Here is a 27,835-nt window from a genome sequence, read left to right as displayed (position 1 = left end):
ATCCACTGCGCCACCTAGCTGCCCCTGAGAAAATTGAAATTAACTGACGAATTCATATCCTGGTTTCATCATTCTTTGCATCATGTGTCTAATTATCCCCATGCCATTATGAGAAATTAAAGTATCTAACATAGCTGGTAACAGATGTCAAGGCCAAATCCAATACTATGTTCATCATAGGACAGATCTGAGTTGATTACAGGAAGTTACCACAAAGAAAAGTGAGTAAGAGAGGTATGAACACAATTACAAAACACTTTTCACACAAATAAAATCAGATCTATATAATTGGAAAACTGTCAATTGCTCTTGGATAGGCCGAGCTAATATAATAAAAATGACAATTCTACCTAAATTCATTTGTTCAGTGCCATACCAATCAAATTACCTAAAAATTATTGTTTTATTTATTTATTTTTTTAGTGAGGCAATTGGGGTTAAGTGACTTGCCCAGGGTCACACAGCTAGTTAAGTTTTAAGTGTCTGAGGCCGGATTTAAACTCAGATACTCCTGACTCCAGGGCCGGTGCTCTATCCATTGCACCACCTAGCTGCCCTAAAAAGTATTTTATAGAGTTAGAAAAAATAATAAGAAAATTCATTTGGAAGAACAAAATTCTAGAATATCAAGGAAACTAATGAAAAAAAAATGCAGAGGAAGGTGGGCTAGCCATACCAAATCTGAAGCTATACTATAAAGCAGCACTCATCAAAGCTATTTAGGACTGGCTAAGAAATAGAGTGGTGGATCAGTGGAATAGGTTAGGCACAGAAGATACAGTATTAAATTACTATAGTAATCTACTTTGATAAACCCAAAGACTCCAGCTTCTGGGATAGGAACTCAGTATTTGACAAAAACTGCCAGGAAAACTGGAGGAAACTAAGCATTGACCAACATCATATACTGTATACCAAAATAAGGTCAAAGTGGGTATATGATTTAGACATAAAGGGTCATACCATAGATAAATTAGGAGAGGAAGAAGTAGTTTACCTCTCAGATCTATGGAGAGGAAAACAGTTTATGTCCTAACAAGAGAGAGAGAATATTATGAAATGCAAGATGGATGGCTGATTACATTACATTTTAATTAGTTTTTTTGTACAAATAGAAGCAGTGCAGTCATAATTAGAAGGGAGGCAGAAAGCTGGGAAACAATTTTTACAGCCAGTATTTCTGGCTAAAATATATAGGGAACTAAATCAAATTTATAAAAATGCAAGTCATTCCCCAATTGAGAAATGGTCAAAGGATTTGAACAGGCAGTTTTCAAATGAAGAAATTAAAGCTATTGCCATATGAAAAAATGCTCCAAATCACTATTGATTAGAGAAATGCAAATTAAAACAATCCTGAGTATCACCTCACGCCTATCAGATTGGCTAATATGACAAAAAAGGAAAATAATAAATGTTGAAGAAGCTGTGCAAAAATTGGAACACTTCTGCGTTGTTGGTGGGGCTGTGAACTGATCCAACCATTTTGGAGAGTTATTTGGAACTATACTCTTTGATACCACTAATAATACCACTACTAGGTTTGTATCCCAAAGAGATCATAGTACAACGTTTCTTATACAATCGTTTTACAAATATTTCAATGGGAGAAAAGTTAGAAGCATAATAACAGTAATGTTATAGATTTAAAACATGAAACAAAATCACCAAATGACATCAATTCAGTTCACTGTATATCTGAACTATTTTACATAGAAAAATCACTTCTGATTGCATTCAAGATAGAATAGAGTAATTTTGACCCAAATACATTTTCTTCTTATTCTTACAGTTCCTAATCCTATGCCCGTCAGTGTATTTTGCATCAAGGTCTGATTTACTTGCCCAGATTAACTTTCAGTTAGTCTGGAGTTGCAGTTGTGTCCTGGCGGTCTTTCTGCTCTGAAGGAGTCTGGGAGGGAGAGAAGTGGTGTACATACTGGAGAGGAGGAGCCCTCAGAGGTGACCAGCCTGGTGGGCGGTGCCCCAGGTGGAGTTTGAGCATGGGGGTGGAGATTGGAGTCCTGGGAGGAGTTTATGGCGGAAGAAGGGATCATTGCAGTGAAGGCATTCTAAGTGATGGGGGCAGGGCTTAGGAAGGAGAAACAGTCAGAGTCCTTGAGCCTGGCCCTGGGTGTGATTGGAGGAAAGGGCTCAACCCCCAGGAGGGTCTCCGGAGCTGGATAGGGCAGTGCTCTTGGGACTAGGAAGAGTCTTCTAGAGTGGGCTGATGGGAAGCCGGAAGTCTTGGAACTGCGATCCTTCTCCCTTCCAAAAGCTAGCGCTGTGTTTGCAGATTTCAGGTAGGTCTGAGCCACGACTGTCCTTGCTATTGGGTCTTGTTATTCCTCCAGGTCGGCCAGCAGCGCGCCTCCCTCCCAGGCCTGGCTCCTGGACCCGCTCCCCTATGTCTTTTTCAGGCTCCCAATCATTTCCTAAATATCCTGGCTGACCCTCAAGAGATTTACCGTGGGGTCCCATGTTCCCCAACTTCAGACTTTGCCCATAGGGATCCAGGTATCCGGCTTCAAGCCTTCCCAGCAGGACTCGGGTGTCCTTTCTCCCTGCCCCCACCTCTTGGTTACAGATTCAGTTGTTCTGCCTTCAGACCCGGCCCCCTGTCAGGATCCAGAAGTCCCGCCTTCCTGTCCCCAGACCCCGCCTTGGATGCAGGAACCAAGGCTTTCTTGGCTCCCTTTATCCGAATCCGTGGCTCTTTGGCTGGTTCCCTCTCAGATCCCAGGCCTTTGGCTCCCTTGAGGGATTCTGAGGACTACCAGAGGCTCCCAGGAGCCCTCACTGGCTCCTATTTACACCTCAGGACAGAGTCATCTCGCTTTTCCAGGCTCAGCTGTCCACCTGGAGCCATTCTGTCATTCCAGTGTCCCTGACCTCCCTGAGCTATACCTCCCAGACCTTACCTCTGCTTCACTGCCCCAGCCCTCCTGTTTGCCTGCCCCCACTTCTCTCAGAGCTCTCAGGTGCCCTACAAGGGGCTGAATCCCAGAGTGGGTTTTGTCTCCTAGTCTCAGACTTCCTCTGGTCATTCCCTGGTAGATTTATTCCAGAACCCTCCCTATTAAGTTTCCTTAGCTTTCCTTCCTCCTAGATCAAGCCCTCTATTGTCTAGATAATGCCTGTGTGTTAGTTGGAGAGAGGGGATGCTGGGAGGGCAGAATACCAGTTGGATGGAGAGCTGTGACTCAGGGGTCATTGAGGCTCTGACTAGTCTCATCCTATCTAGGGGTGAACCCATTCTGCTTCTTGAGTCTCTGTAGGATTGGGAGAGAAAGAATAAGAGAGGGAAGTAGTCTTCCTTTTCAGACCATCTTCATTTGCAAGCCTGACCCTCCCTGATCCTGCCTTTTTTCTGTAGGCTAGAATATCTCCTCTGTAGGCTGGGTCTGGGCCTTTTTAGTTCTTATGAGACCTCACCCTCTGTAAATCCCCATAGGCCAGCCTCCTGCCTAGGAAAGGAGAGGAAAGACCTCTTCCTCTCTGATTCCTTCTCCCTCCCCAACTAAATCTGCAGAGGACCTAAGACTGCCCCAAGCAGTTACTAGTTCAAGTGCAGACACCAAAATGTGAGGGGAATTAGAAGTTTTATTATAAGGCACAACAAATAGCCATCCCCCAGAATGTGAGCCCAGGGGCAGTCAGCATGGGATTAAGATTATGGGTTGGGGGAGATGGGCTTTTCTGTGCTGAGCTAAAGAAGTGGGGAGGAACTTTCCTGGTGGTTCCCTACTGTCTCATGGTTATTGGAAAGGCATAGAATTAAAACATTTTGTTATGGGGGAAATAGGGTAGGGGCTTGGGATAGGGGTTGGGGTTCTTAGGAATTCCTCTTTAAAGAATTACACCCTCTTGCACACAAATACAATAGAATAAGATAATAGTTTATTTAGGGGCTGGGGAAAGGAACCCAAGGGAGAAATCCTTGGACTTCTTCTCATGGGGAGAAGGCATGGCATAGAGCGTGGCTCTGAGATACCAATCTCCTTGAGCAGGAGACAGGCAAATACTTTTATAGAGGATTGATGGGGGTGATCATCTGATTGTGGAAAGTTTCCTTATTGAGGGAGGACCATTCCCCACTGGTGGTGGCTGGGGGAGTTGGGTGAGGGGTGGCTCTATATCTCTCAAGCCATCTTTCTCCTCCTCCTGCCACAAAGGCAGCAGCCATGCCTAATCTTATCTCCCCAGGGGTGGGGGAGACTGGAATGAAGGGTGGTGGTCCTGGAACTAGCTCAGTTCTGGTGCCACTTATCTCTTTGGGTGTGTCTGTCCTTTGGTTTAGTTTCTCAATGAGAAGGTTCTTTGATGTACCTCAGAAAACTTCTGGGGTGGCCTAGGCCCATAACAATTTCATCTGTTAGTGAGAGTTTTGGATGTTTGCTTCATTCATGGGTCCATAAAGGGTGGGGGAAGCAGGTTCCTGAGGTAGATCATGTTATGAGGAAATAGGTAGGGGTTTGGTATCAGGTAGGGGTTTGGGATAAGGGTTCAGGATAGGGGTTCTTAGGAATTCCTCTTTAAAGAATTACACCCTCTTGCACACAAATCCAATTTAAAAAAATAATGGTTTGTTTAGGGAAAGGAAACCAAGAGAGAAATCCTTGGACTTCTTCTCATAGGGAGAAGGCATAGCACAGAGGCATGGCTCTGAGATACCGATCTCCTCGAGCAACAGACCAGCAAATACTTTTTTTTTTTTTTTTTGCGGGGCAATGGGGGTTAAGTGACTTGCCCAGGGTCACACAGCTGGCACATGTCAAGTGTCTGAGGCCAGATTTGAATTCAGGTCCTGTGCTTTATCTACTGCACCACCTAGCGCCCCCCCCCCCCCCAATACTTTTATAGAGGTCTGATGAGGTGATCATCATCATCATCTTCTTTTTTTTTTTTTTAGTGAGGCAATTGGGATTGAGTGACTTGCACCAGGGTCACACAGCTAGTAAGTGTCAAGTAATGGAGGCCGGATTTGAACTCAGGTCCTCCTGACTCCAGGGCCAGTGCTCTATCCACTGTGCCACCTAGCTGCCCCAAGGTGATCTTCTGACTGTGGAAAGTTCCCCTATTGGGGGAGGACCATCCCCCATCGGTGGTGGCTGGGGGAAGTTGGGTGAGGAACATCTCTGGATCTCTCAAGCTATCTGTCTGCTCCTCATTCTACAAAGGCAGGAGCCACACCCAATCCCATCTCCTGGAGGGGTAGGGGAGACTGGTTAGGTGTGTCTGTCCTTTGGTTTAGTTTCTCAAGGAGAAGGTTCTTTTTATTTACCTCAGAAAACTGGGTATGCTAGGACCATAACAGATAAGAACTAGGGAGAAGATGGAGAAACTTTACAAAATGGAGTCACTTTGGTTACTTTGCTACTTACACAGGATTGAGAGAGCATGGCTCCTGGGAGCAGCAGACCCCCAGCCCAGGTGAGTCCAGTCCATCCAACTAACATCAGCAATCCAGGCCATTTCCATAGACCTAGAGATTGTCTACAAAGCTGGCAATTACTTACTTATACATCATTTCTTTCTTTCTTTCTTTTATTTAATTAATTGATTTATTGTTTATTTCCATTTATTTTATTTTTTCCAGTTACATATAAAGGTAGTTTTCAACATTCATTTTCATAAGATTTAGAGTCCCAAAATTTTTCTCTCTCCCTCCCTTTCCTCCTCACTCCACAAGACAGCAACCAATCTGACATAGGTTATATATGTACAACCTACAAGTGCTGTTTTTTTTAAAGTCTGTGTTCAGTCACTATCAGTTATTTCTCTGGGAGAGGATAGTAGGCTTCCTCATTAGTCCCTTGGGATTGTCTTGGATCATTGCATTGCTGAGATTAGTCAAGACATTCACAATTGCTCATAGAACAATACTGCTGTCACTGTACACAGTGTCCTCCCAGTTCTGCTCACTTTACTATACATCAGTTCAAATGAGTCTCTCCAAGTTTCTCTGAAATCATCCTGCCTGTCACTTCTCACAGAACAATAACACTCCATTACAATCATATACCACAGCTTCTTCAGTCATTCCCAATTGATGGACATTCCTTTGATTTCCAGTTCTTAGCCACCACAAAGAGTTGCTATAAATATTTTTTGTACAATTTTCCCCCCTTTTCTCTTTTTCACAATTACTATTGTTAACTGTTTGCCTCCATCCTATTCCCTTCCCCATGATATTTACTCTATTATCTATCTTTCACCCTATCCCTCTTCAAAAGGGGTTTGCTTCTGACTCCCCTCCCCCAATCTAAATATATTCCATTCAGCTGCCCTAATAATGAGAAAGTTCTTATGAGTTAGAAGTATCATCTTCCCATATAGGAATGTAAACAGTTTAACCTTTTTAATATCCCTCATGATTTGTTTTTCCTCTTTACCTTTTTATGCTTCTCTAGGGTCTTATATTTGAAAGTCAAATTTTCTATTCAGTTCAGGTCTTTTCACCATAAATGCCTGAAACTCCTCTTTTTCACTGAAGTCCCATTTTCTCCCCTGAAAGATTATGTTGAGTTTTGCTGGGTAGGTAATTCTTGGTTGTAATCCCAGTTCCTTTGCCCTTTGGAATATCATATTCCATGCCCTATGATCCTTTAATGTAGAAGCTGCTAAATCTTGTGCTATCCTGACTGGGGCTCCACAGTACTTGAATTCTTTCTTTTTGGCAGCTTGCAATATTTTCTCCTTGACCTGGGATCTCTGGAATTTGGCTATAATATTCTTGGGAGTTTTCCTTTTGGGATTTCTTTTAGGAGGTAATCAGTGGATTCTTTCATTTTCTATTTTACCTTCTGCTTCTAGACTGTCAGGGCAATTTTCCCTGACAGTTTTTTGGAAGATGATGTCTAAGCTCTTTCCTTGATCATGGTTTTCAGGTAGACCAATAATTTTCATATTATCTCTCCTGGATCTATTTTCCAGGTCAGCAGTTTTTCCAAGAAGATATTTCACATTGCTCTCTATTTTTGCATTCATTTGGATTTGCTTTATTGTGTCTTGGTTTCTCATAAAGTCACTAGCTTCCATTTGTTCAATCCTAATTCTTGGGCAATTATTTTTGTCAGAGAGCTTTTGTCTCTCCTTTTCCATTTGGCTTTTTAAGCTGTTGACTTTTTTCTCATGTCATTCCTGCATCACCCTCATTTCTCTTTCCATTTTTTCCTCTACCTCTCTAATTTTAAATTCAAAGTCCTTTATCAGTGCCTCTACGGCCTGAGACCAATTTGTATTTTTCTTGGAAGCATTAGATATAGCGGCCCTGACATTGCCATCCTCTTCTGAGGGTACACCTCGATCTTCCTTGTCACTAAAGAAACTTTCTCTGGTCCTCACCTTTCTCTGTCTGCTCATCTTGCTTTTCTTTTACTTGATTTTCAGCTCCTTAAGGTAGGGCACTGTTTCCAGGCTGCACTGTCCCAAGCTTCAGGGGGTCCCAGTTGGTATGATTTAAGGAAGGGCAGGTTTTTCACTCACCTGGCCTGTTCCCTGGTCTATAGATGACCCTAGGCCAGCTTGCTAATCAAGCAGCTTTGTGTGCTGTTGTTGTCAGCTCCAATGAGCCTGTGCCCTTCCCCCACTTGGGCCACTGCTATTCAAGGCTACCTCCTGGTTCCCAGCAGGGGTAAAAAACCTAAGTTCTGTCTCAGCACCAGTAGAGACCCATGTAATCTCCCCCCTGCCAAGGGCTCAGCCCTCTCACCAGACCATGAGCTTAGTTCCAAATGACACTGATGCTGCAGATGATTCAGAGGCTCAGGGGGTGGGGGGTGGGGGTCTCTCTGGAGAGGCCTTCTTGGGGCTGGATCTGTATCAGTGTGACTATGGGGGTTGGGCTCTACTATATATATCATTTCTTTACAAAAATAGGCATGGAATTGAATAAAGTAGTAAATCACCTGCCCTGTTGTCATCTTCTATGTTTCAGGTTGACTCATTGGCACCCTGGTATCTTGAGCATTGCTGCACCCCTCCCCCCTCCTCGCCAAGCTCCCCAACATCTCCCCACCAATGCTTCCTTCTTTTGTTTGCTTTTAAGTTCCACCTCTTTACAAGTGACTGACAAGAGGGACCACTTCACCCATTAGTCTCTATTACCTAGGCATCATGTCACTGATGTGTTTGACTGTGTTGATAGTTTTCATAATATTGAACCAGACCTGCATTCCTGGTATAAATCCCACCCATTCACAGTGTATAATCCTTGTGATAAATTGCTGTAATCTCTTTGCTAATATTTTGCTAATGTTCATTAGAGAAATTGTTCTATAATATTCTTCTCTGTTTTGGCTCTTCTTGCTTTAGGTATCAGCACCATATATATGTCATGAAAGGAATTTGCTAGACTTCCTCCTGTTTTTTCAAATAGTTTACATAGCATTGGAATTAACAGTTCTTTCAATGTTTAGAACTCACTTGTAAATCTATCAGGCCCTACAGATTTTTTCTAAGGAACTTCATTGATGGCTTGTTCAATCTCTTTTTCTAAAATGGACTTATTCAAGTATTTTATTTCCTCTTCTGTTAATCTGGGCAATTTATATTTTTGTAAATATTCTTCCATTTCCTTTAGATTGTCAGATTTACTGGTATATAGTGGGGCAAATTGGCTCCTAATTATTGCTTTAATTTCTTGTTAATTGGTGGTGAATTCAACTTTTTCATTTTGGTTTTCTTTCTCTTTTTTAATGAAATTAACCAAAGGTTTATCTATTTTATTGTTTTATTCATAAGACCAGTACTTAGTTGTATTTATTAAGTCAACCATTTTCTTGCTTTCAATTTTATTACCCTCCTTTGATCTTCAGAATTCCAATTTGGTATTTAATTGGGGATTTTAAATTGTTCTCTTTCTAGCTTTTTTCATTGCATTGCAATTCATTGATTTCTTTCTCTATTCATGTAAGCATTTAGAGATATAAAATTTCCTCAAAGAACTACTTTGACTGCATACCATAAGTTTGGTATGTTGTCTCATTGTTGTCATTCTCTTGGATGAGGTTATTGATTGTTTCTATGATTTGTTGTTTGACACACTCATTCTTTAGGATGAGAATACTTAGTTTCCAATTAATTTTTAGTCTATCTTTCCATAACCCTTAATATATGTAATTTTTATTGCATCATGATCTGAACAGGATGCATTTATTGTTTCTGCCTTTCTGCGTTTGACTGTGAGGTTTTTATGCCCTAATACATGGTCAAATTTTGTGTAGGTGCCATGTACCATTGAGAAAAAAGTATATTGCTTTCTTTTCCCATTCAGTTTTCTCTAGAGGTCTTTCATAGCTAACTTTTCTAAGATACTATTCACTTCCTTAATTTCTTATTTATTTTAGGGTTAGATTTATCTAGTTCTGAGAACAGAAGGTTGAGGTCCCCAACTAGTATAGTATTGCTGTTGTTTTCTTCCTGTAACTCACTTAATATCTAAGAATTTGTATGCTATACAACTTGGTACATATGTGTGGGGTTTTGTTGTTGTTGATGTTGTTTTTTGCGGGGCAGTTAGGGTTAAGTGACTTGCTCAGGAACTTGCTAGTTCCTGAGGCCGCATTTGAACTCAGGTCCTACTGAATCCAGGCTTGTGCTTTATCTCCTGTGCCAACTTAGCTGCCCTGCATATTTTTTTTTTTTTTAGGGGCAGTGAGGGTTAAGTGACTTGCCCAGGGTCACACAGCTAGTGACTGTCAAGTGTCTGAGGCCAGATTTGAACTTAGGTCCTCCTGAATCCAGGGTCGGTGCTTTATCCCCTGCACCACCTAGCTGCCCCCCTACTGACTGGTTTTAAGGGTTGATTCTGACACTCATAAAGGGTATGACCTTTGGGCAAATCCCTTCTTTGTGCTTCAAATTTCTTCCTGTACATGGTTGAGACTTGGACTGTTTAGTTCTGAAGTGTCTTTCAGCTCTTTGTCCTATGACTTTTGATGATTTAGGAGATGGTGACATTCAAGGATGTGGCTGTGGACTTCACCCAGGAGGAGTGGGGCCTCTTGGACCCTCCTCAGAAGGAGCTGTACAAGGAAGTCATACTGGAGAATGCCCAGAACCTGCTCTCCCTGGGTAAGGACACTTCCCCTGTAGTCAAGTGGAACATCCTCATTCCCTCATGTGCAGGGTTTGAAGCATTTATCAATTATTAGAGTGAGAAGAGTGCTGGTCTCCTGTGTCCAAGAGACAGGTGCCTTCTGCTTTCTGGTTCTCCTATAGAAAGTCTTTGCATTGTGTGATAGGAACCTGAGGGTTTCCTGTGTTGCTGTGGAAGCTGTCTCTTACCAATCCTAGGTAGCTTCAGGTCAAAGATCTAATTTGTGTTGAAGATTCTCAGACATGGAGCTAATCTTAGCAGTCCTAGGTAGCTTCAGGTTATTTAGTCTAGCCTCTACCTGGACATGAGTTTTATCTGCCAAATCTCTGCAAACTGCTCAGGCTGCTTTTCCTTGAAACCCCTTCCCTTTGGGAGGGTTCTAGTTTGGGGAATATTCTTCCCTTTAACAAGCATACATTGGTCACTCACAGCTCATAGTTGTGGCCAGTGTGGCAGGTTTGTCCTTCAGCTTCCTTCTTACTACCCTAACACTCCAGCAGAGATGGTAGGAAAGAAGGGGAAGGGAAGAAGCATTTCTATGTACCTGCTACTTGCCAGGTGCTTTCTCTCCAATATTGTGTTATTTCATCCTCACAAGAATCTTCCAAGTTCAGTGATATTATTATTATTATACCCATTTGACAGTTGAGGCAATTGAACCAAAGAGGTTAAGTGACTTATCCAGGGGCACAGAGCTAGGAACTGTCTGAGGCCAGCTTTAAATCCAGGCATTCCTGACTCCAGGCCCAGGACTCTCCACTGCTGCTCTATCAGCTGCCTCTAATTTCTAGAGAGTGGAAATTCTGCAATGAATCCATCCTTCTATGAAGAAGATGTACCAAGACCATGATCTTCCCCCCAGCCTCTCCTTAAAGCTCCCTAACATAAATGCTATCAAAACAATCCTTCAGGTATCCTTGGAACCATCCTGTGGTCCTTGCTTGCATGCTCCTGTCATTGGCAGGAAGAAGAGATTGGAGGAGAAATAGAATTTGGACCAGCTGGGGTTTCTGGAGTTTGCCAGCAGGAGACTCCCACCTGGAGATGCCAACACTCCCTGAATGAACAGCACCTAAGGTTTACATAGATTTAAAGGAGTGAGGAGCAGGGTACTGGGATGGGATAAAAGCTGACCCATCAAGGTCCCTGTAGCTGGGGCTCAAGGCTGATCTGGCACAATACTGGTTTTTTACCTGGTTTGGGGGTTAGGAGTGTCTGCCAGAATGGAACATGACAGAAAGGGGGCAGAGGGTTTGGCTGATTCTCAGAACAGGTTGGACAACAGGCTAATGTGGCACATCTTATTTTATCCTGGGCTTATAGCCAGATTTGAACTTACAAGCATGAGTTTTCCTGGGTTACTTGCTTTATAAGCACTGTTATGTCTGAATATAATGGAGCGATTCTCAAAATGGAGCAGCAGTGTATCCACACCCCTTTCCTTAAAGAAGGAAGCTTCTCTCCATGCTCATTCTCTTGTTATTTTTTTTGGGGGGGGGTGCATTACAATGAGCGTTAAGTGACTTGCTCAGGGACACACAGCTAGTAAGTGTCAAGTTTCTGAGGCCTGATTTGAACTTAGGTCCTCCTAAATCCAGTGCCGGTGTTTTATCCACTGTGCCATGTGGCTACCACTTCCATGCTCATCCCCAACTGGTTTTCCCTGCCCAGGGCTTCCTGTTCCCAGAGAAGATGTGATCTTTTATTTTGAGCAAAGGGAAGCACCATCGATCCTGGAGCAAGAAGGCCTGAGGCGCTGCTGTCCAGGTGAGTGAGGTGAAAGCAGTATATGAGACTTGTGATTGCAAGAGGCTTCAATGTGTTGTGGTAAAGCAATGGCTAGATTTGGAGGCAGGAAAACCTGCCTTGGAATTCTTTTTCAGAAATTTTTAGCAGTAACTTCCTGAGCCAATCCCTTGACCCACTGAGCCTCAGTTTTCCCATCTGTAAAATGAGGGGGCTGGACTTCATGGCCTTTGAACTCCCTTCCAGGGATCAAGCTATGATCCTATAAGAAGTCACTGTTTGTAATTTGGGCATGAAACTCTCCGGAAAGTATAAAAGTCTAAGGCCATTCAATATGAGCTCTTTCTTAGACCTTCAAGTCACCAGACACTGAAGGGCCTGCTACATGCCAGGCCCTGAGCACTGGGGATATAAAGAGATGCAAGGGCTGTCCCCATCTCCCATGGAGCTCACAGTCTAGTGGGGCAAACAACACACCAACAGCTATGTAGAAGCCCCCTATGGACAGATAAATTGGAGCTGGTCAAGAGAGGGAAGGCCTTAAAGTGAAGGAGGAATGGGAAAGGCTTAGTGTGGAAAAGGGGGGCTCTAGCTAGGGCTTCTGGGAAGCCAGGGTGAGCATTATGTCGTGAAAATTTCTAATTCCAAGGAAGAAAAATAAAGAGCAAAGTCTCCAAGCCATAGAAAATAGGCTTATTGAGAGAGGATACCAGTGTCACAATAAAGCCGGTCTCTCGTCTTGGACCCAAAGACCACAAGCAGAGCCAGAACCTGGGTTTTATACCCATACTGGGCTGAAGAGTATCCATACTCTACTATTTTTAGACAAAACTCCTCGCATTGCATCCGCCAACATTATCTATATTATCATCATTGCTAAGATATGTAGCTCATGACTTCACATTGTGGCAATAGAAAATCCATCCAAAGACTTAGAAGTGGACACCTTGGACCTAGCTATTAACAATTCTGCCACTTGGTCAACTTTGAGGGCTTTTTATCCAGGTTTTGCTTTATTTCTTATTCTACCAGTACTGACTGGTCCAGAGCAATTCCCAAGTGGCTATTTTGGGAGTTCTGCCCTTTACTCTGATTGGTCCGTCCAAACCACAGACCTTTAAAGGTTTAAAGGAGAATGCTTAATGTATAAGAAGACAAAGCAGTTACAGTCTATTCTGTATGAGAGCATTTACAGTCTATATGAGAGGAAAGACTGATTCTAGCCCATATCTGAGGGGTAGGGAAAATTTCACTCACAAATCTAGGCAACAGGGATAGGGAGGAAACCCATGGTGTCAGGAAGTAGAGTGACAGAAGACATAGGAAGCCCTCACCACTGGAGTATATATAGCATATATGGGGGAAATAGGGTGAAAGAAGCCTAGAAGAGTAGCAGAGGGGTAGGGGGAGAAGTGCTTTAGCAGCCCCAGAGAGGGTTTTATATTTGATCCTTTTGCTGGGCAGCCCATGGAGGTTGTTAAGTAGGTGGTGACCTGGTCAGGTGAGAGCTTTAGGAAGATGAACTTGACAGCTGTGGGGAGGAATGAGTGGACTGGGGGGAGATGAGGCAGCCAGACCAACCAGCAGGCCCCTAAATACCTCAGGTGTGAGGTGAGTAGCACTTGAACCAAGACAGTGACAGTTTGGGGAGGGAAGGGACTGTCTTGGAGAGCTGTTACATGGCTGGAATCACAGGACTTTGGAACAGATTGAACATGGAGGTAGGGAGTGTGACTGTGGAGTCCAGGCATACACAGTACTTCATTTGTGAGCCTGGGCTCTGGGGAGGATGCTTCAGAGAGCATTAGGAATGTTGCAGGAAAGGAGGGTTGGGAGAAAGAGGATTCATTTCCTTTTGGACATGGTAAAAGGAGAACCAGGAGGTGGATGACAGACTGCAATGAAATTATTTGCACAATTTAAAGGGATTTGCTTTAGGGAGCAGAAAGCTGATCTTCGTGTCTAATACTGAGGTCAGAGAGGAAAAGGAGGCCCCTGACTTATGTGAGATGAGGAGGGTGAGATAGCTCTTGATAAAGGTTCATTTTTTTCAGTGAAATAAGAGGCCAAATTCTCAGGTGAGAAGGTGGGGGCGGGGGTGGCAGCAAGCCAATAAGGGAGGTTTGGGTGGGATTGAAAAGATTTGGAAAAGCTGGTATGCCTAGTGGCATGGTGAGTCAGTTAGGAAGATGGCAAAGCATTTCCTTGCCACAGTGGGGGCCCATCTGAGGTGATGCACTTAAATTTGTACTGCACCCAGGAAGCCTGGTTTCATGATTTTTTTCTCTCTCCATTCAGCAGTATATGAGGGGGCAGCTAGGTGGCACAGTGGATAGAGCACTGGCCCTGGAGTCAGGAGGACCTGAGTTCAAATATGGCCTCATGCACTTAACACTTACTAGTTGTGTGACCCTAGGCAAGTCACTTAACCCCGGTTGCCTCATAAAAAAAAAAAAAAGCAATACATGAGGAGGAGACAAGACTACTGCCTTAGTTGTAAGTTATCCAAGGCTAAGCTTTGCCTAAACCCTCAGCTCAAGTCCTTTTCTGGCTCCATCTCTGTCCCATTCTTGGAGAATCATTGGTGAGGATTATGGAGGTTACCACCCCTCCCCAGTTTGGGGAGCTGGGAGGTAAAGACTCCCAGGTGTGCCATATTATGAAATCCTTCAGGAGCACTACTGGGTCTGGTCAGATTCCATCAGGATTAGAACCTCACAAAGGTGACTACTTAAAGATGATTGGGTGTGAAAAAGAGATGATACATGATAAGGCCAGAAAATGCATCTGACAACTGGGAGAGAGACCTGAATGTGGGCATCGTGGCCTGGTATCAGCCCTGGGCCCTGTCAGGCAATCAGTAAACACTGGTTGAGCACCTTCTGTTTTTGGTGCTGTGTTAAACCCTGAGCATACAGAGGAAGGTAAAAGACAGTCCCTGCTGTCACAGAGCTCACAGTCTACTATGCAAACATGGTGATGGTTTGAGAAGAAGCAACAGCTCATAAACCTCACTCTTTTTTTGTGTGTGTGGCAGTGAGGGTTTTGTGACTTGCCCAGGGTCACACAGATAGTATGTGTCAAGTGTCTGAGGCTGGATTTGAGCTCAGGTCCTCCTGAATCCAGGGCCAGTTCTTTATCCATTGTGCCACCTACCTGCCCCGTGAACCTCACTCTTAACTGGTCTACTGGAAAAGGAAGAGTGTTGGAAGGGACAGGCATTTAGTTCAACAGGGAAATAAGGGAATACAAAGAGGGAGTATAATAATGGTTTAAGGAGAGCAGAATGAGGAAACAGAAATCAAAATAATAATGTTAAAAATAACAGCACACACTTATTCAGTCCTTTTTCAGTCTTTTCTCACTCTTTGTGACCCCATTTAGGGTGTTCTTGGCAGAGATCCTGGAGTGGTTGAGCATTTCCATCTTTACCTCATTTGACACCTGAGTAAACTGGGGCTAATAGAGTTAAGTGACTTGCCTGTGGTCGCACAGCTAGTAAGTGTCTGAGGCTGGATTTGACCTCAGGAGGATGCATCTTTCTGACTCCTCGCCTGGAATTCTGTCCCACTCTAGCAAGTAGACAGCATTCACGTAGCACCTACTATGTGCCATGCAATATATCAATATTATGGTGCTATTATTATGCCCATTTTACAGATGAAGAAACTGGGGCAAAGAGAGGTCTTTGACCAGAGTCACAGCACCAGCAAATTTCTGAAGTGAGGCTGGAACTCGTGTCTTCCTGTCTCGAGGTTCAGCATTCTATGCACTGGACCACTAGGTATATTTTAAATAGAATACTGTAAAAAGGTTCACACACACATGGGGTGGAAAGTGGGAGAGTTGGCCAAGCTCTCTTGCTGAGGGATGGAAATGCATGTTTTGTTTTTAGCTTCTTATCCAGTCAATAAAATGAATTGCTGGTTACTATATAATAAAAGATTTCTTTTTCTGTTGGCTCATGAAAAGTAGGATATTAAATGATAAATGGATTGGAAGGTCAGTTGCACATATTACTTATCTTTAGAACCCGCTTTGTAAGGATAGAATTGCTTCAGGCTCAGTTTGTGTTTTCTACCACTGGGAAAACAGTAACATAAGTGGAAGATTGGGTCAAATCAGAAAATGCCTCAGCATTGCAATGAGTGGCAGTTTAAGGTCTGTTTTTGTAGAAAGGTTGTGGGGGTCCTCGATGGTTTCATTATGGCTTCTACTGTGCATGCCTAGCAATCATGGTTTTCAGCTTGCGATCCCTGGGGCAAGTATGCAGACTTATGTAGTATCTGAATCTGGTGGTAACAGCTTTGATGAGATGCAAGTACAAGGCACCCCCAGAATGAGAGAACTACTGAGGTGTATTGACAGACAGCCAATGGGAGTCTGTGCATGTCTGTGACAATTTGCACATGAATAACCACTGAAGCAGTCAGAGTATGATGTAGTCATTGCATGATCACCAAATGCATTATATGCCTGATCATGATGGTTTGGAATCACTGCAGAAAGAATCCTGTTATGGTTATCATGTGCATGTTTGTCGTCCCAGAGGGAAAATATCTTTGCAACAAAATTTTGATGCAGCCCCTTGGGCCCCTGTGTAGAACCTCCAAGAGCTTTGTGAACTACTAATGTTGAAGAAGGGATGCAGGAGGACTAATAGTGAAGCATCCTGTCCACTTTCTTAGAAAAGGATGATGGATTCAAATTCATATATGATACATATATTTTCAGAAAGTTGTGTTTATGACAAGTAATTCTTTTTTTGTTTTAGTGAGCTTGGAGATTTAAAGATAAATTATTAAAAAATAAGTAATGGCTAACCCCCAAAAAGTACTGAGCCAGAAAAAAAAATCTCTCATGCTTCAGGTAAATGTAAAAAAGTGTTGGCATTCATCATGTGATTTCAGATGTTGGGGCAGAAAAAGCAAGATTCAAATTTATCACCAGGGAAATTACATTATGCTTACAGATAAGTTAGATTATGAAATAATAGTAATATTTCCTATATGTGTACCAAATGGCATAATGTTTATGAAGATTGAAAGTTCTGACAGTGAACGTGAAGAGGCAAGATTCCAAGTGGAGACAATTTGTCTAGTTTTATGGATAGAGCATGCCCATTAACAAGGTTTGAGTTCTAGTCTCAGCTGTTGGTATTTGGGTCAATACTGAATTATTTTGGGGCAGCTAGGTGGCACAGTGGATAAAGCACTGACCTTAGATTCAGGAGTAGCTGAGTTCAAATCCAGCCTCAGACACTTGACACTTACTAGCTGTGTGACCCTGGGCAAGTCACTTCACCCCCATTGCCCTGCCCCCCCTAAAAAAAAATACTGAATTATTTTGAACTCATGGCCTGAGTTGTGAATGTGATGAGAATGCCACAATTCCAAAAGATGTAGAATGGAAAATGCTATCCAGGTCCAGAGAAAAAAGTATGAAATATGAATGCAGATCAAAACATACTAATTACTTTGTTTTATTTTTCTTCCTTGTAGTTTTTCCTTCATGGTACAATTCCTTCACAATATGACTAATGTGGAAATTTGTTTAATATTATTGTATATGTATAACCTATATGAGGTTGCTTGTTCTTTAAGGGAGGGAGAAAAATTTGGAACTCAAAATCTTATAAAAAATGAATGTTGAAAACAATCTTTATGTGAGCTAATGACATTTTCAAAAGGTTGATTCTACCCATTTAAGTTTGAAGACTTTTCTCTTTGCCAGGGGGAAACAGAATATAAACCACTTTTTATTCAGCCTGTAGAGGGAAGGGGATATAATTATATATGTGTGTATATATGCAACTGTATGTATGTTTATTTGTTCCTTTTAGGAGAGATTACACTTGAAATAGAAGACACTTCAGCCGAGATAAGCCTTTCTGTGGAAGAAACTGATCAGCAAAGATGCATGAATAATGATCCTTCTGACTTTGTTAGAATAGAAATCTGTGCTGTAACACATCAGAGAATCCACACTAGGGAGAAACCATATGAAAGGAATCAGTGCGCAAAGTCTTCCAGACATAGGTTCCACCTTGGTGAACAATGGAGAATCCACACTGGAGAGAAACCTTATGAATGTAATCAATGTGGAAAGAGTTTCACATGGAGGTCCCATCTTGTTAACCATCAGAGAATCCACACTGGAGAGAAACCTTTTGAATGTAATCAATGTGGAAAGACTTTCAGGCAGAGGTCCCATCTTGCTGAACATCGGAGAATACACACTGGAAACAAAACTTATGAATGTAATCAGTGTGGAATGACATTTGGAATCAGACACCAGTTCATTAAACATCAGAGAATCCACACTGGGGAGAAACCTCATGAATGTAATCAGTGTGGAAAGACTTTCACATGGAGGTCCCGTCTTGTTAACCATCAGAGAATCCACAGTGATGAGAAACCTCATGAATGTAATCAGTGCAGAAAGAGTTTCAAATGGAAGTCCAATCTTGTTCACCATCAGAGAATCCACACTGGAGAGAAACCTCATGAATGTAATCAGTGTGGAAAGAGTTTCACATGGAGATCCCGTCTTGCTAACCATCAGAGAATCCACACTGGAGAGAAACCATTTGAATGCAATCAATGTGGAAAGACTTTCAGACAGAGGTCCCATCTTGCGGAACATCGGAGAATCCATACTGGAGAGAAACCTTATGAATGTAATCAGTGTGGAATGACATTTAGAATCAGACACAAGTTCACTGAACATAAGAGAATCCACACTGGGGAGAAACCTCATGAATGTAATCAATGTGGAAAGACATTCAAAATCAGATGCAATCTCATGGTACATCAGAGAATCCATACTAGGGAGAAACCTTATGAATGTATTCATTGTGGAAAGGCTTTCACACAGAGGTCCAATCTTGTTCACCATCAGAGAATCCACACTGGAGAGAAACCATTTCAATGTAATCAATGTCGAAAGACTTTTAGACAGAGGTCTCATCTTGCTGAACATCAGAGAATTCACACTGGAGAGAAAACTTATGAATGTAATCAGTGTGGGATGACATTTAAAATCAGACAAAAGTTCACTGAACATCAGAGAATCCACACTGGGGAGAAACCTCATGAATGTAATCAATGTGGAAAGACTTTCACAGGGAGGTCTGATCTTGCTGAACATCAGAGAAGCCACACCAGAGAGAAAACTTATGAATGTAATCAATGTGGAAAGACTTTCACAGGGAGGTCCACTCTTGTTAACCATCAGAGAATCCACACCAGAGAGAAACCTTTTGAATGTAATCAGTGTGGAAAGACTTTCAGATGGAGGTCCAATCTTTCCGAACATCAGAGAATCCACACTGGAGAGAAAACTTATGAATGTAATCAGTGTGGAAAGACTTTCAGATGGAGGTCCAATCTTGCTGAACATCAGAGAATCCATACTGGAGAGAAACCTTTTGAATGTAATCTGGTAAAGCCTTCAATATAAAGTCAGCCCTTGTTTCTCCTCAGAGAATTCATAGGAAATAGAAATCTTATAACTGATATGATTGAGGAAAGCCCTTGAAATGGATTACAGAGCTACTGTGTTTGAAATATTGGGGCCAGCCTGTCTCTGTTCTAAATTATTGGGCTAAGGTTTCTAAGATATTGCTACATATATAATGTTAGGAGAGCATTCACTGAATTTAACACAAGCAAAAACCACACCCACCCAGCACCATATTGTTTGAGAGAGAGAGAGAGCACATTCCTCTAAGCAGAGTTCAGAAGTTTTCCATTACCGAGAGAGAGAGAGAGAGAGAGAGAGAGAGAGAGAGAGAGAGAAAGAGAAGAGAAAGTGTGGCTCACAGGGGTCCCAAGCTCAAGAGAGAGGGAAGGCAAGAAGGCTTGGTCCACCCCAGTTCCTCCTTCCCTAGGGAAGGAGTAGTTCTTGCATACTTTTCAAAGCTAATTGGCTAGCATTATTCAAGTCCATTCCTTGACATGACCTGAGGGTGGTCCATATCAAAATGAGCTGTACCTTGCTGACCTCAGGGTCTAGTGAAAGACAGACCCTCTGAGGGCAAAGGCTTTCAGGTAGGTGTGGTTTCTATTGTCTCTACTGAGTTAGTCTGATTTCTATTGTCTCTGGGTTGGCTCTGAGAAATTATTAATAATTATTTTCTCACAATCCCCAGTGTGCTAATATTACAAATAATTTACAAAAGGTTCTTAACTGTGGGGCTTATGATGATTAATAATGTGAAGGAGAATAAAAGAAAAGTGAGTGACACACTGACAAAACTAAAGGCCAGTCCCCTTTATAATGTATTTAACAGGAAAAAGGAAAACAAAAAAGAAAATGTCTATTTAAGTCTCTGGAAGTTTCATCTCCTTCAGATGATTCTTGGGATATCATCTTTTTTTTGTTTTTTGTTTTTTGTTTTTTGCGGGGCAATGGGGGTTAAGTGACTTGGCCAGGGTCACACAGCTAGTAAGTGTCAAGTGTCTGAGGATGGATTTGAACTCAGGTACTCCTGAATCCAAGGCCGGTGCTTTATCCACTGAGCCACCTAGCTGCCCCCAGGATATCATCTTGATATAGCTCTGTATACTGGCCATGATCTCAGAGAAGTCTTTGCTAGGTTTTTCAGATGTTCTTCCTCAGCTGGAAAATCTACAAAATTGATCTGAAGATGACTTAAAATAATTTTGCCAATAACCACATCATATTTGAGCATTCTCAAAACTATATGTTTAAAGAAATTAAGAATCTTGTAGAGATTTTACAATTATGTATTGTCCAGTTGTTACATATGAAATGACAATAAAAACAAAAATTTAGAACCCAAATTTTTACACTTAACATTATTTCAATCCCCTGTATGGAGGATGAGGTCCCACTAAGGAATTTCATACTCCTGTTTCTAAGATGTACTCTAATACAAAATCATTAACATATAAAAGTTGTCAGATTAACTTCAGTTATAGTAACTTCTAAAACAAGTACATGTCTATTTAAGGCATTTGCAAAATAGTCTGCAAGTCATGCTGATACAATACAGCACTGAGACAGTTGATATTAACTGAGAAAAGAATTCATATCCTGGTTTCATCACTCTTTGCATCATGTGTCTAATTATCCCCATGCCATTATGAGAAACTAAAGAATCTAACACAGCTGGTAACAGATGCCAAGGCCAAATGCAATATTGTGTTTATCATATGACAGATCTGAGGTGATTATAGGAAGTTACCACAAAAGAATAGTGAGTAAGGGAGGTAGATCTTTCCCAAACTTCATGACAGCTTCAGGCAGAAAGCTCTGCAGACAGCCAAATGCAGCGTGCCAGGCTTGAAACCAGCTAGGTGGGATTGGGGAAATTAAACTAGGAAAATCCTACCTCAGCCCTTGCCCAAATCTCCCAGCCTTTCCCAGGGCAGTTCACCACCTACTATTCATGCAGGTACTCAGGGTTGCTGGCACCATGGTTCATTGGCTCAGGAGTGATGCAGCATTCCTATGATGATCATATGTGGTAGACTCAGAATAAAATCAATGAGGGTCTCAAATATGGTAGGTTCCCATAATCAAAGACTCATACTGAGTTAACTATTGAGGATAATGATGATAGCAAAGAATGTGAATTTGTTTCTTGACTCAGGATATAGTTTTAATATACAATAATTCATAATAATACTACAAGTACATAATCATAATCACACAGAAAGTAAATGACAAATGTAAATGACTAACAACATTATTAATTACTCTATGATTTCTATCAATGTATTAATAGTTAAAATCATATTAGCGCAGGAATCAGTGTAAGCTGTCCATGAATCCCTTTTTTATAAGCTATGTATAAATCACCAACCTATTCTTTATAGTATGCACTGGCCACAGCTTTTCCCTTTGTGAAAAATCAGAACATATTTAAATACAACAGTTTAAAACATCTTTTGAAAAGGACAATCTCCAGGATAGTAAAAACCCATACAATTGAATCCAAATGTGGATGCCATAACACAAGAAACCTTTATGCAGCATTTGAGGTGGACATTCAAAGTCTGGTTTGCTCCATCAACAGTATTTGCCCTCTCTGGGAGCTTCTAAAACCCCCAAACCTTATTCTAAGGTCCTGCTGTCTTATTCTACACTTATGCTTATGGCAGTAGTAACTTATTCATGAAGGCCAATGGCATGTCTCAGCCACTTGGTTCATTTTACCAGAAATTTCCTGGAAGGCAGCTAAAATACTTGGTATTGTGTTTGTTTCCTCAGGGGTGGTAGCATTTAGTACCTGCTTCTTTTTTTGACCCTCTTTATTCAGTTCAAGTTTCTCCTCTCTGATCTCTTCCATCTTTTCTTTCTCTGGTAATTGAGTAATTTTCCCTTGTTTTTTCTCTTTGTTCTCTCTCCCTTTGTTTATCCTTTCAGTACCTTTATGTGCCATTCCTTTAAACTTCACGAAGTACTTAATTACTGGTAAAAACTGATCCACAAAATGGCTACAAATGAAATGAGCTTCTCTAGAATTTGGGGGGATTTATCCCACATAGGCTATCAAAAAATCCACTCTGGTCTCTTGTAGAGGTAGGGTGGAGTCAGGGTCCTGTGTTCTTTCTAAAGCTAGAGAAGACCTGGAGCAGGAAAGCTCAGGAAAGGTCAGAATGACAGGATGGCTTGTTGGCTGTGGAAGCCATGGCAGTGTGCATGGGTGGAGGAACCAACTTGCTGGGATCTAGAGTCTCCACCTGACTAGCCCCCAGGTGAGGGGTGGGTGGAGGGGTGGGGTAGGAAATTTCATGTCCTCCATGGTGGGAGGAGCAAGAGGCATGGCCATGGGAGGAGTGGGAGATGGGGGTCAAGGGAGGGGGAAGAGGTGGGGTCATGGGAGGAAGTGGCTGAGCCTCAGCCACCAGAAGAGAAGGGGAGTCTGCTGGGAAGGGGCAGGACCACTGCCTCCATGTGCTCAGTGGTGGCTTTCCAACATGGTAGCTTAGCTGGGTGTCTGGCGATCCAGTGGGAACTATGGCAATTAGGTGGGAAGTTGTAAAGAGAAGGGTTGAAATGGCAATAGCATGGAGAATGTGGCAAGAAATGGGTAGTGTTAGGATTTGAAAAATGTGAGGGAACAGGAAGGTGAGGGTCCACCTGGCAAAGCAGGAGTGTGGGAGGAGCTGGCATCTCCCACTGCATGGTCTCCTGGCTCAATCTACTCCAGAGGTACCAAGAAGATAAATCTTTGGGCAAGATGTGGTGTAAGCTGTAACAATTGTTTGTGATTTGTGGACCCCATCTTTGGCTAAAATTAGAAAGCTTAGGGCCTGCCCCACATGGCTCCTTCCACCCAGCAGGAGTATGCACTAACCCTAACTCTGCCCAGTGGAGGTATGCATGGAAAATCCAAGCCCAGGCCCCCTCCACCAAGCGGTGGTATGCAAGGAAACCTCGTGCCCCAGCCGACCTTGGGCACCACCCCTAGGGGTGCCAGTGAATTAGCTTGGGGTGTGTGAGTGGTCGGCCTGGGTTTCCTGTGAGTGAAGGGTTTTTTATTCTGGGAGGTAGAGAAGAGAGGTCGGGAGGAGACAAGAAGAAGAGAGAGACAAGAGTTCATGGCGGCAGGTGAGAAAGTTAAAAGTGGACATGCAGGGGGATAGAGAGAACTAAACTCGAAGCAGCTGAGTCTGGTGGGAGAAGGGCAGTGTGGAAGAGAGGAGGCTCAAGACCTAGAGGTCCCCTGTTGTTTTCTGAGTCCCAATATTGCAGCTAGCCTCCCAATTAACTCTTCCCACATTAAATTTGGCCCTTACAGATTGGTGGCCCCTATGGGGCTTAAATGAACCTGGGGGTTCTTTTACCCCCCCCCTTACAAAGCCTAATTTCAAATCTCAACGTTTGGAAATCAGATGATCCTTTTTCAGGCCTTTGACAAGCTAAAGGAAGTTCTGTGTCGCTTGTAACAAATGTGAGGAATAGAACTCCAAAACTCAGTGTTGGTGATGTGCCAAAGTCTCCTTTATTTTCATTCTTGTGAGTAGGGTCCATTCCCTAGTGGAATGGGAAACAAAATGAAAGCTCACATGCCTTTTTATCTCTTAACATCACTGGCCCTTCCCCTTCTTCCCCAGTTACTCAAGGATTACAACCTGTGAGCTAAAACTAGTCAATCGGAAGGCAGTGTTCCTTAGCCAACGGGGAGGCCACATAGGGACAACCTTCAACTTCTCCCCCACATAGACACAGGTCAGGAGCAGCTCTAGGGTGTACAGCCTAGGGCTTCCCTGAATCATGTGATTTTGTTTGCTGGTGGTGGGGAGGAGGGGCAGACCTTTTGAAGACTGAGGTGAGCCCAACCCCCATTTCCTCACAACAAAGTTCTGATATGGTGGGAAAATGGGGTACAGGTTGGTGGGAGTTGGGGTTCTTAGGAATTCCTCTTTAAAGAATTACACCCTCTTGCACACAAAACTTAGTTAGAATAAGGTGATAGTTTATTTAGGAGCAAGGGAAGGGAAGGGTGGGGGGAGGGAAACCATGAAAGAAATCCTTGGACTTTTCATGGGGAGATTTGGCACAAAGCACATGGCTCAGAGGTACCAAATCTCCTCGAACAGGAGACTGGAAAGTAAATTTATCTCCCCAGGGTAAGGGAGACCAGAATGAAGGGTAGGAATCCGAAGCTAGCTCAGTCCGGTTTGGTTCAGTTTATCTGTCCTCTGGTTTAGTTTCTCAAGGAGAAGATTCCTTGGTGTGCCCCAGAGAACTTCTGGGGTGCTCTGCACCCCATGACAGTTCCATAAATTTTCTATCTTTCATTCCTAGTTTCACTTCCAGATTACCCTTATCCCAGTCCATGAGACTTTTTACTCAGGAGGATCCCTGTGGAATATAATAGGGTTTGGTATTTTTAATCCCAGTAATGTAATTCAAAATTTCCCTTTCTATACGAAAACCACACAAAACCTAACAGGATCTTATTGACTTAGTCTGTAAAATGATTTGGGCATGGTTTGTTAAAGTAACAACCTAAAATCATTTCAAAAACCTTTCCCCCACATCTTCCCATTTGCCTTTAAGCCTAGATTAAAAGGTTTGAGAAAGAAAGTAGGCAGTTAGATAAGAAGCAAACAGGAAAAAAAGGCATGTGATAATTTTAAGGCACAGGCACATAAGAATCACCAAAAATAGATATACAAACACAGAATTTATTTTTTTATTTTTTTGCGGGGCAATGAGGGTTAAGTGACTTACCCATGATCACACAGCCAGCAAGTGTCAAGTGTCTGAGGCTGGATTTGAACTCAGGTCCTCTTTATCTACTCCACCACCCAGCTGCCCTAAATACAGAATTTCTTACCCAGATTTCTTGAAAATCAGGATCAGAAGACTTAGGGGTTTGAAACACCAATTGTGGTCACCAATGGTGTTTTTTGAAATATTGGGGGACAGCCTGTCAGTGTTCTAAATTATTGGTGACCTGGTTGGGGTTTCTAACATATTGCTACTTATAAATTAATGCCTATTGCACCCATTTAGGCAGTAATCATTAAATGTTAGGAGAGCATTGACTGTATTTCACACCAGCCAAAAAAACCCTAGTACCATATTGTCTGAGAGAGAGAGAGAGAGAGAGAGAGAGAGAGAGAGAGAGAGAGAGAGAGAGAGAGAGAGAGCGCTAGCGCAAACAGGGCTCCAAGTAAAGTTCAGACGCCTTACATTACCTAGAGAGAGAGAAGAGAATGTGTGGCTCACTTGGGTCCCAAGCCCAAGAGAGAGGGAATTCAAGCCTACTGTGGTCCACCCCAGTTCCTTCTTCCCTAGGGGGTTGCTCTTACACACTGCTCACAGCTAATTGGCTAGCATCATTCCATTCCCTGTGGGTGGTCTATATTAAAATGAGCTGTACTTTGCTGACCTCAAGTCCTGTGAAAGACAGACCCACTGATAGCAAAGTCTTTCAGGTAGGTGTGGTTTCTATAGTCTCTAATTTACTTAGTCTGATTTCTGTTGTCTCTGGGCTGGCTCTTAGAAAACAGCCAGAGTTCCTGAGTGGGGGGTGGGACTGTCCCCAGGTCCCCTGAAAAACCTCATTTAAAATCATTGTTTTCTCACACCTTTTTCACAGCAGAAAATTCAATCTGGGTCCCAGCCATCTATGGACTAAGTATGAGAAGGCTTTCAGCCAGAGATCATCTGGAATCTTCTCATCAGATGATTCATACTGGACAGAAACCATATGAATGTGCTCACTGGGGACATGCTTTTTTTCTAGAACATTGAGGATGCTGGTTCAATATTTTTTTCTGTAACAATGGTGAAATTACACTTACGGTTAGCAGTAGGGCTAGCTTTAGCGGGAGCCAGGTAGAGGGTGCGAAAGGCCTAGCTCACACCTTGAACAGAAAGGAGGTAACCTGCAGGTGAAGGACTGGCCCTCAGGCTGTGGAGGAGGAAGCGGAAATCAGATAAGTCCATGCTCTTACTTCCCTGCCCCTCTAGCAAGGAGACACCTTCTAATGTTTCCATGACAACTGACCAGTAATGGAAGGATTGTTCCTGCTTTTGAGCGCAATGCTTCCTGGGAATTGTAGTCCATAATCACGGACTGCTTGTTCGCCTTGTGCACTCTCAGGGCATTCTCCCTCTCCTGCCCCTCCCCCTAGTTAAACTCCATACTGCTCTTGCTTGGGGAGGTGGTCCCCCAGCTGGGCCCCGGGGATCACCGCTCTCGCTCCCCCTCCTCGCTCCCTTAACTTACGGATGTGCCTGCCGTCCAACTGCAGAGATGCTCCATGTACCCAGGTGTGCCTTGGCTGTGCATATCGACCCTTGGTCCTGTTTACACATTCTTCCTCCTCCAACCGCGCCCCCCCCTTCACCCGGCCCCTCCTCCCCTTTCCAGGACTTCATGCCTAGCCATAGGGAAGGGGTCGACTTCTAAGCTGGGCTTCAGATATCCTCAAGCAGATCTCTCTTGGGGACATCCTCTGCCCCACCAGAAGCTTCTGGGCCTGCACCCTGAAGCATCATCTGGCCTTCTGGAAAGGAAAGTTCCTCAGAGCCCTGCTGAACTTGTCCCTCCCACTTCTAGGATTTCTGCCTAACATGTTGGAAGCCTTTCCTGATGCTTATTAACATTTTGTGGATATTAGTGGGATACTTGGGCCATGGGTTATCACAGGCACCTGCTTGGTTTTTCAATCATGTTTACCCCTGCTTGCAAGTCAGTGAACTACTGAGAATATTCTGTAATGTATTGAAGGCCATCACACACCCCTCCTGTTGCCCTTTGAGTTACTCACAATTTTGACTTTTCTGCCATTTTTGTGTACTATATTTCAGAGCTACATATCACCATCTAAAGAATACCAATGTTACAAACAGGTTCTTTGTTCATGGAATAGCTTGGGATGATTAAAAGCATCCCAAAATGATCTTTTCCTACATCAGTTTTGAGCCTAGGTCTTTGTCTATTTGCAGTCTGTTCAAGACAGATGTATTCATGGTTTAATTTGTTGGACCATCAATCCCAGTGCTTAGTAGAGTCTGGATAATGGGCTTCCATCTTCTCCACCTTTTCTCCTTGTTGTAATAAGATCTTACTACGGGTGAAGAGGGCAGCTAGGTGGCACAATGGATAAAGTGCTGGGCCTGGAGTCAGGAAGGCTCGTCTTCCTGAGGTGTGGTAAAAATTATTTGTGGTAAAGATTAATATTCCCGTTTTTAGCTAACTCATTTGGGAGCGGCCACACCTGGCCCACCCTGAGGATACGTATGCTACTGAACTGAGGAGAACTCTCCATAGGCAGTTTTTGAAGAACCTCCCATTTTGGGGAAGGAAAGATTGAACACTTCCTGAAGGGAGGGGAGGGCTGCTTCTGGAACGCTAGGCTTCTTCCTGAATTCTAAGCTTCTTCTAGAACATGAGCTCGCTCTTGGCCCTCTCTCATTCTGGTGACTCCCCTTGCTGTGGCGCGTGTTCATTCTGTCTTTGAGTGGTGAGAGCAACTGTAGACTTTCAGGTTT

General features: G+C 43.0%; 1 protein-coding gene across 1 annotated transcript; it reads left to right on the top strand.

The window, feature by feature from the left end:
• The first annotated feature begins 1,946 nt into the window (after window positions 1–1,946).
• Window positions 1,947–24,046, top strand: LOC122746254 (zinc finger protein 345-like). The gene is made up of 6 exons (XM_043991724.1): window positions 1,947–2,303; window positions 5,389–5,433; window positions 9,951–10,077; window positions 11,774–11,869; window positions 17,691–19,146; window positions 23,938–24,046. The coding sequence occupies exons 2-6, from the start codon at window positions 5,401–5,403 to the stop codon at window positions 24,044–24,046; spliced, it is 1,821 nt and encodes a 606-aa protein (XP_043847659.1). The 5' UTR covers window positions 1,947–2,303; window positions 5,389–5,400.
• Window positions 24,047–27,835: the final 3,789 nt, after the last annotated feature.

Source organism: Dromiciops gliroides, chromosome 3, assembly GCF_019393635.1.
Source record: "Dromiciops gliroides isolate mDroGli1 chromosome 3, mDroGli1.pri, whole genome shotgun sequence".
Lineage (NCBI taxonomy): Eukaryota > Metazoa > Chordata > Mammalia > Microbiotheria > Microbiotheriidae > Dromiciops > Dromiciops gliroides.
The sequence above is the reverse complement of the archived record's forward strand: the minus strand, read 5'-3'. Positions and strand labels throughout refer to the sequence as shown.

Coding starts and splice junctions, on each gene's coding strand:
- LOC122746254 (XM_043991724.1), top strand. CDS start 5,401: ATGGCTCCTGGGAGCAGCAGACCCCCAGCCCAG. Junction 5,434..9,950: donor GCAGCAGACCCCCAGCCCAG/GTGAGTCCAGTC, acceptor TTGATGATTTAG/GAGATGGTGACATTCAAGGA. Junction 11,870..17,690: donor CCTGAGGCGCTGCTGTCCAG/GTGAGTGAGGTG, acceptor TGTTCCTTTTAG/GAGAGATTACACTTGAAATA.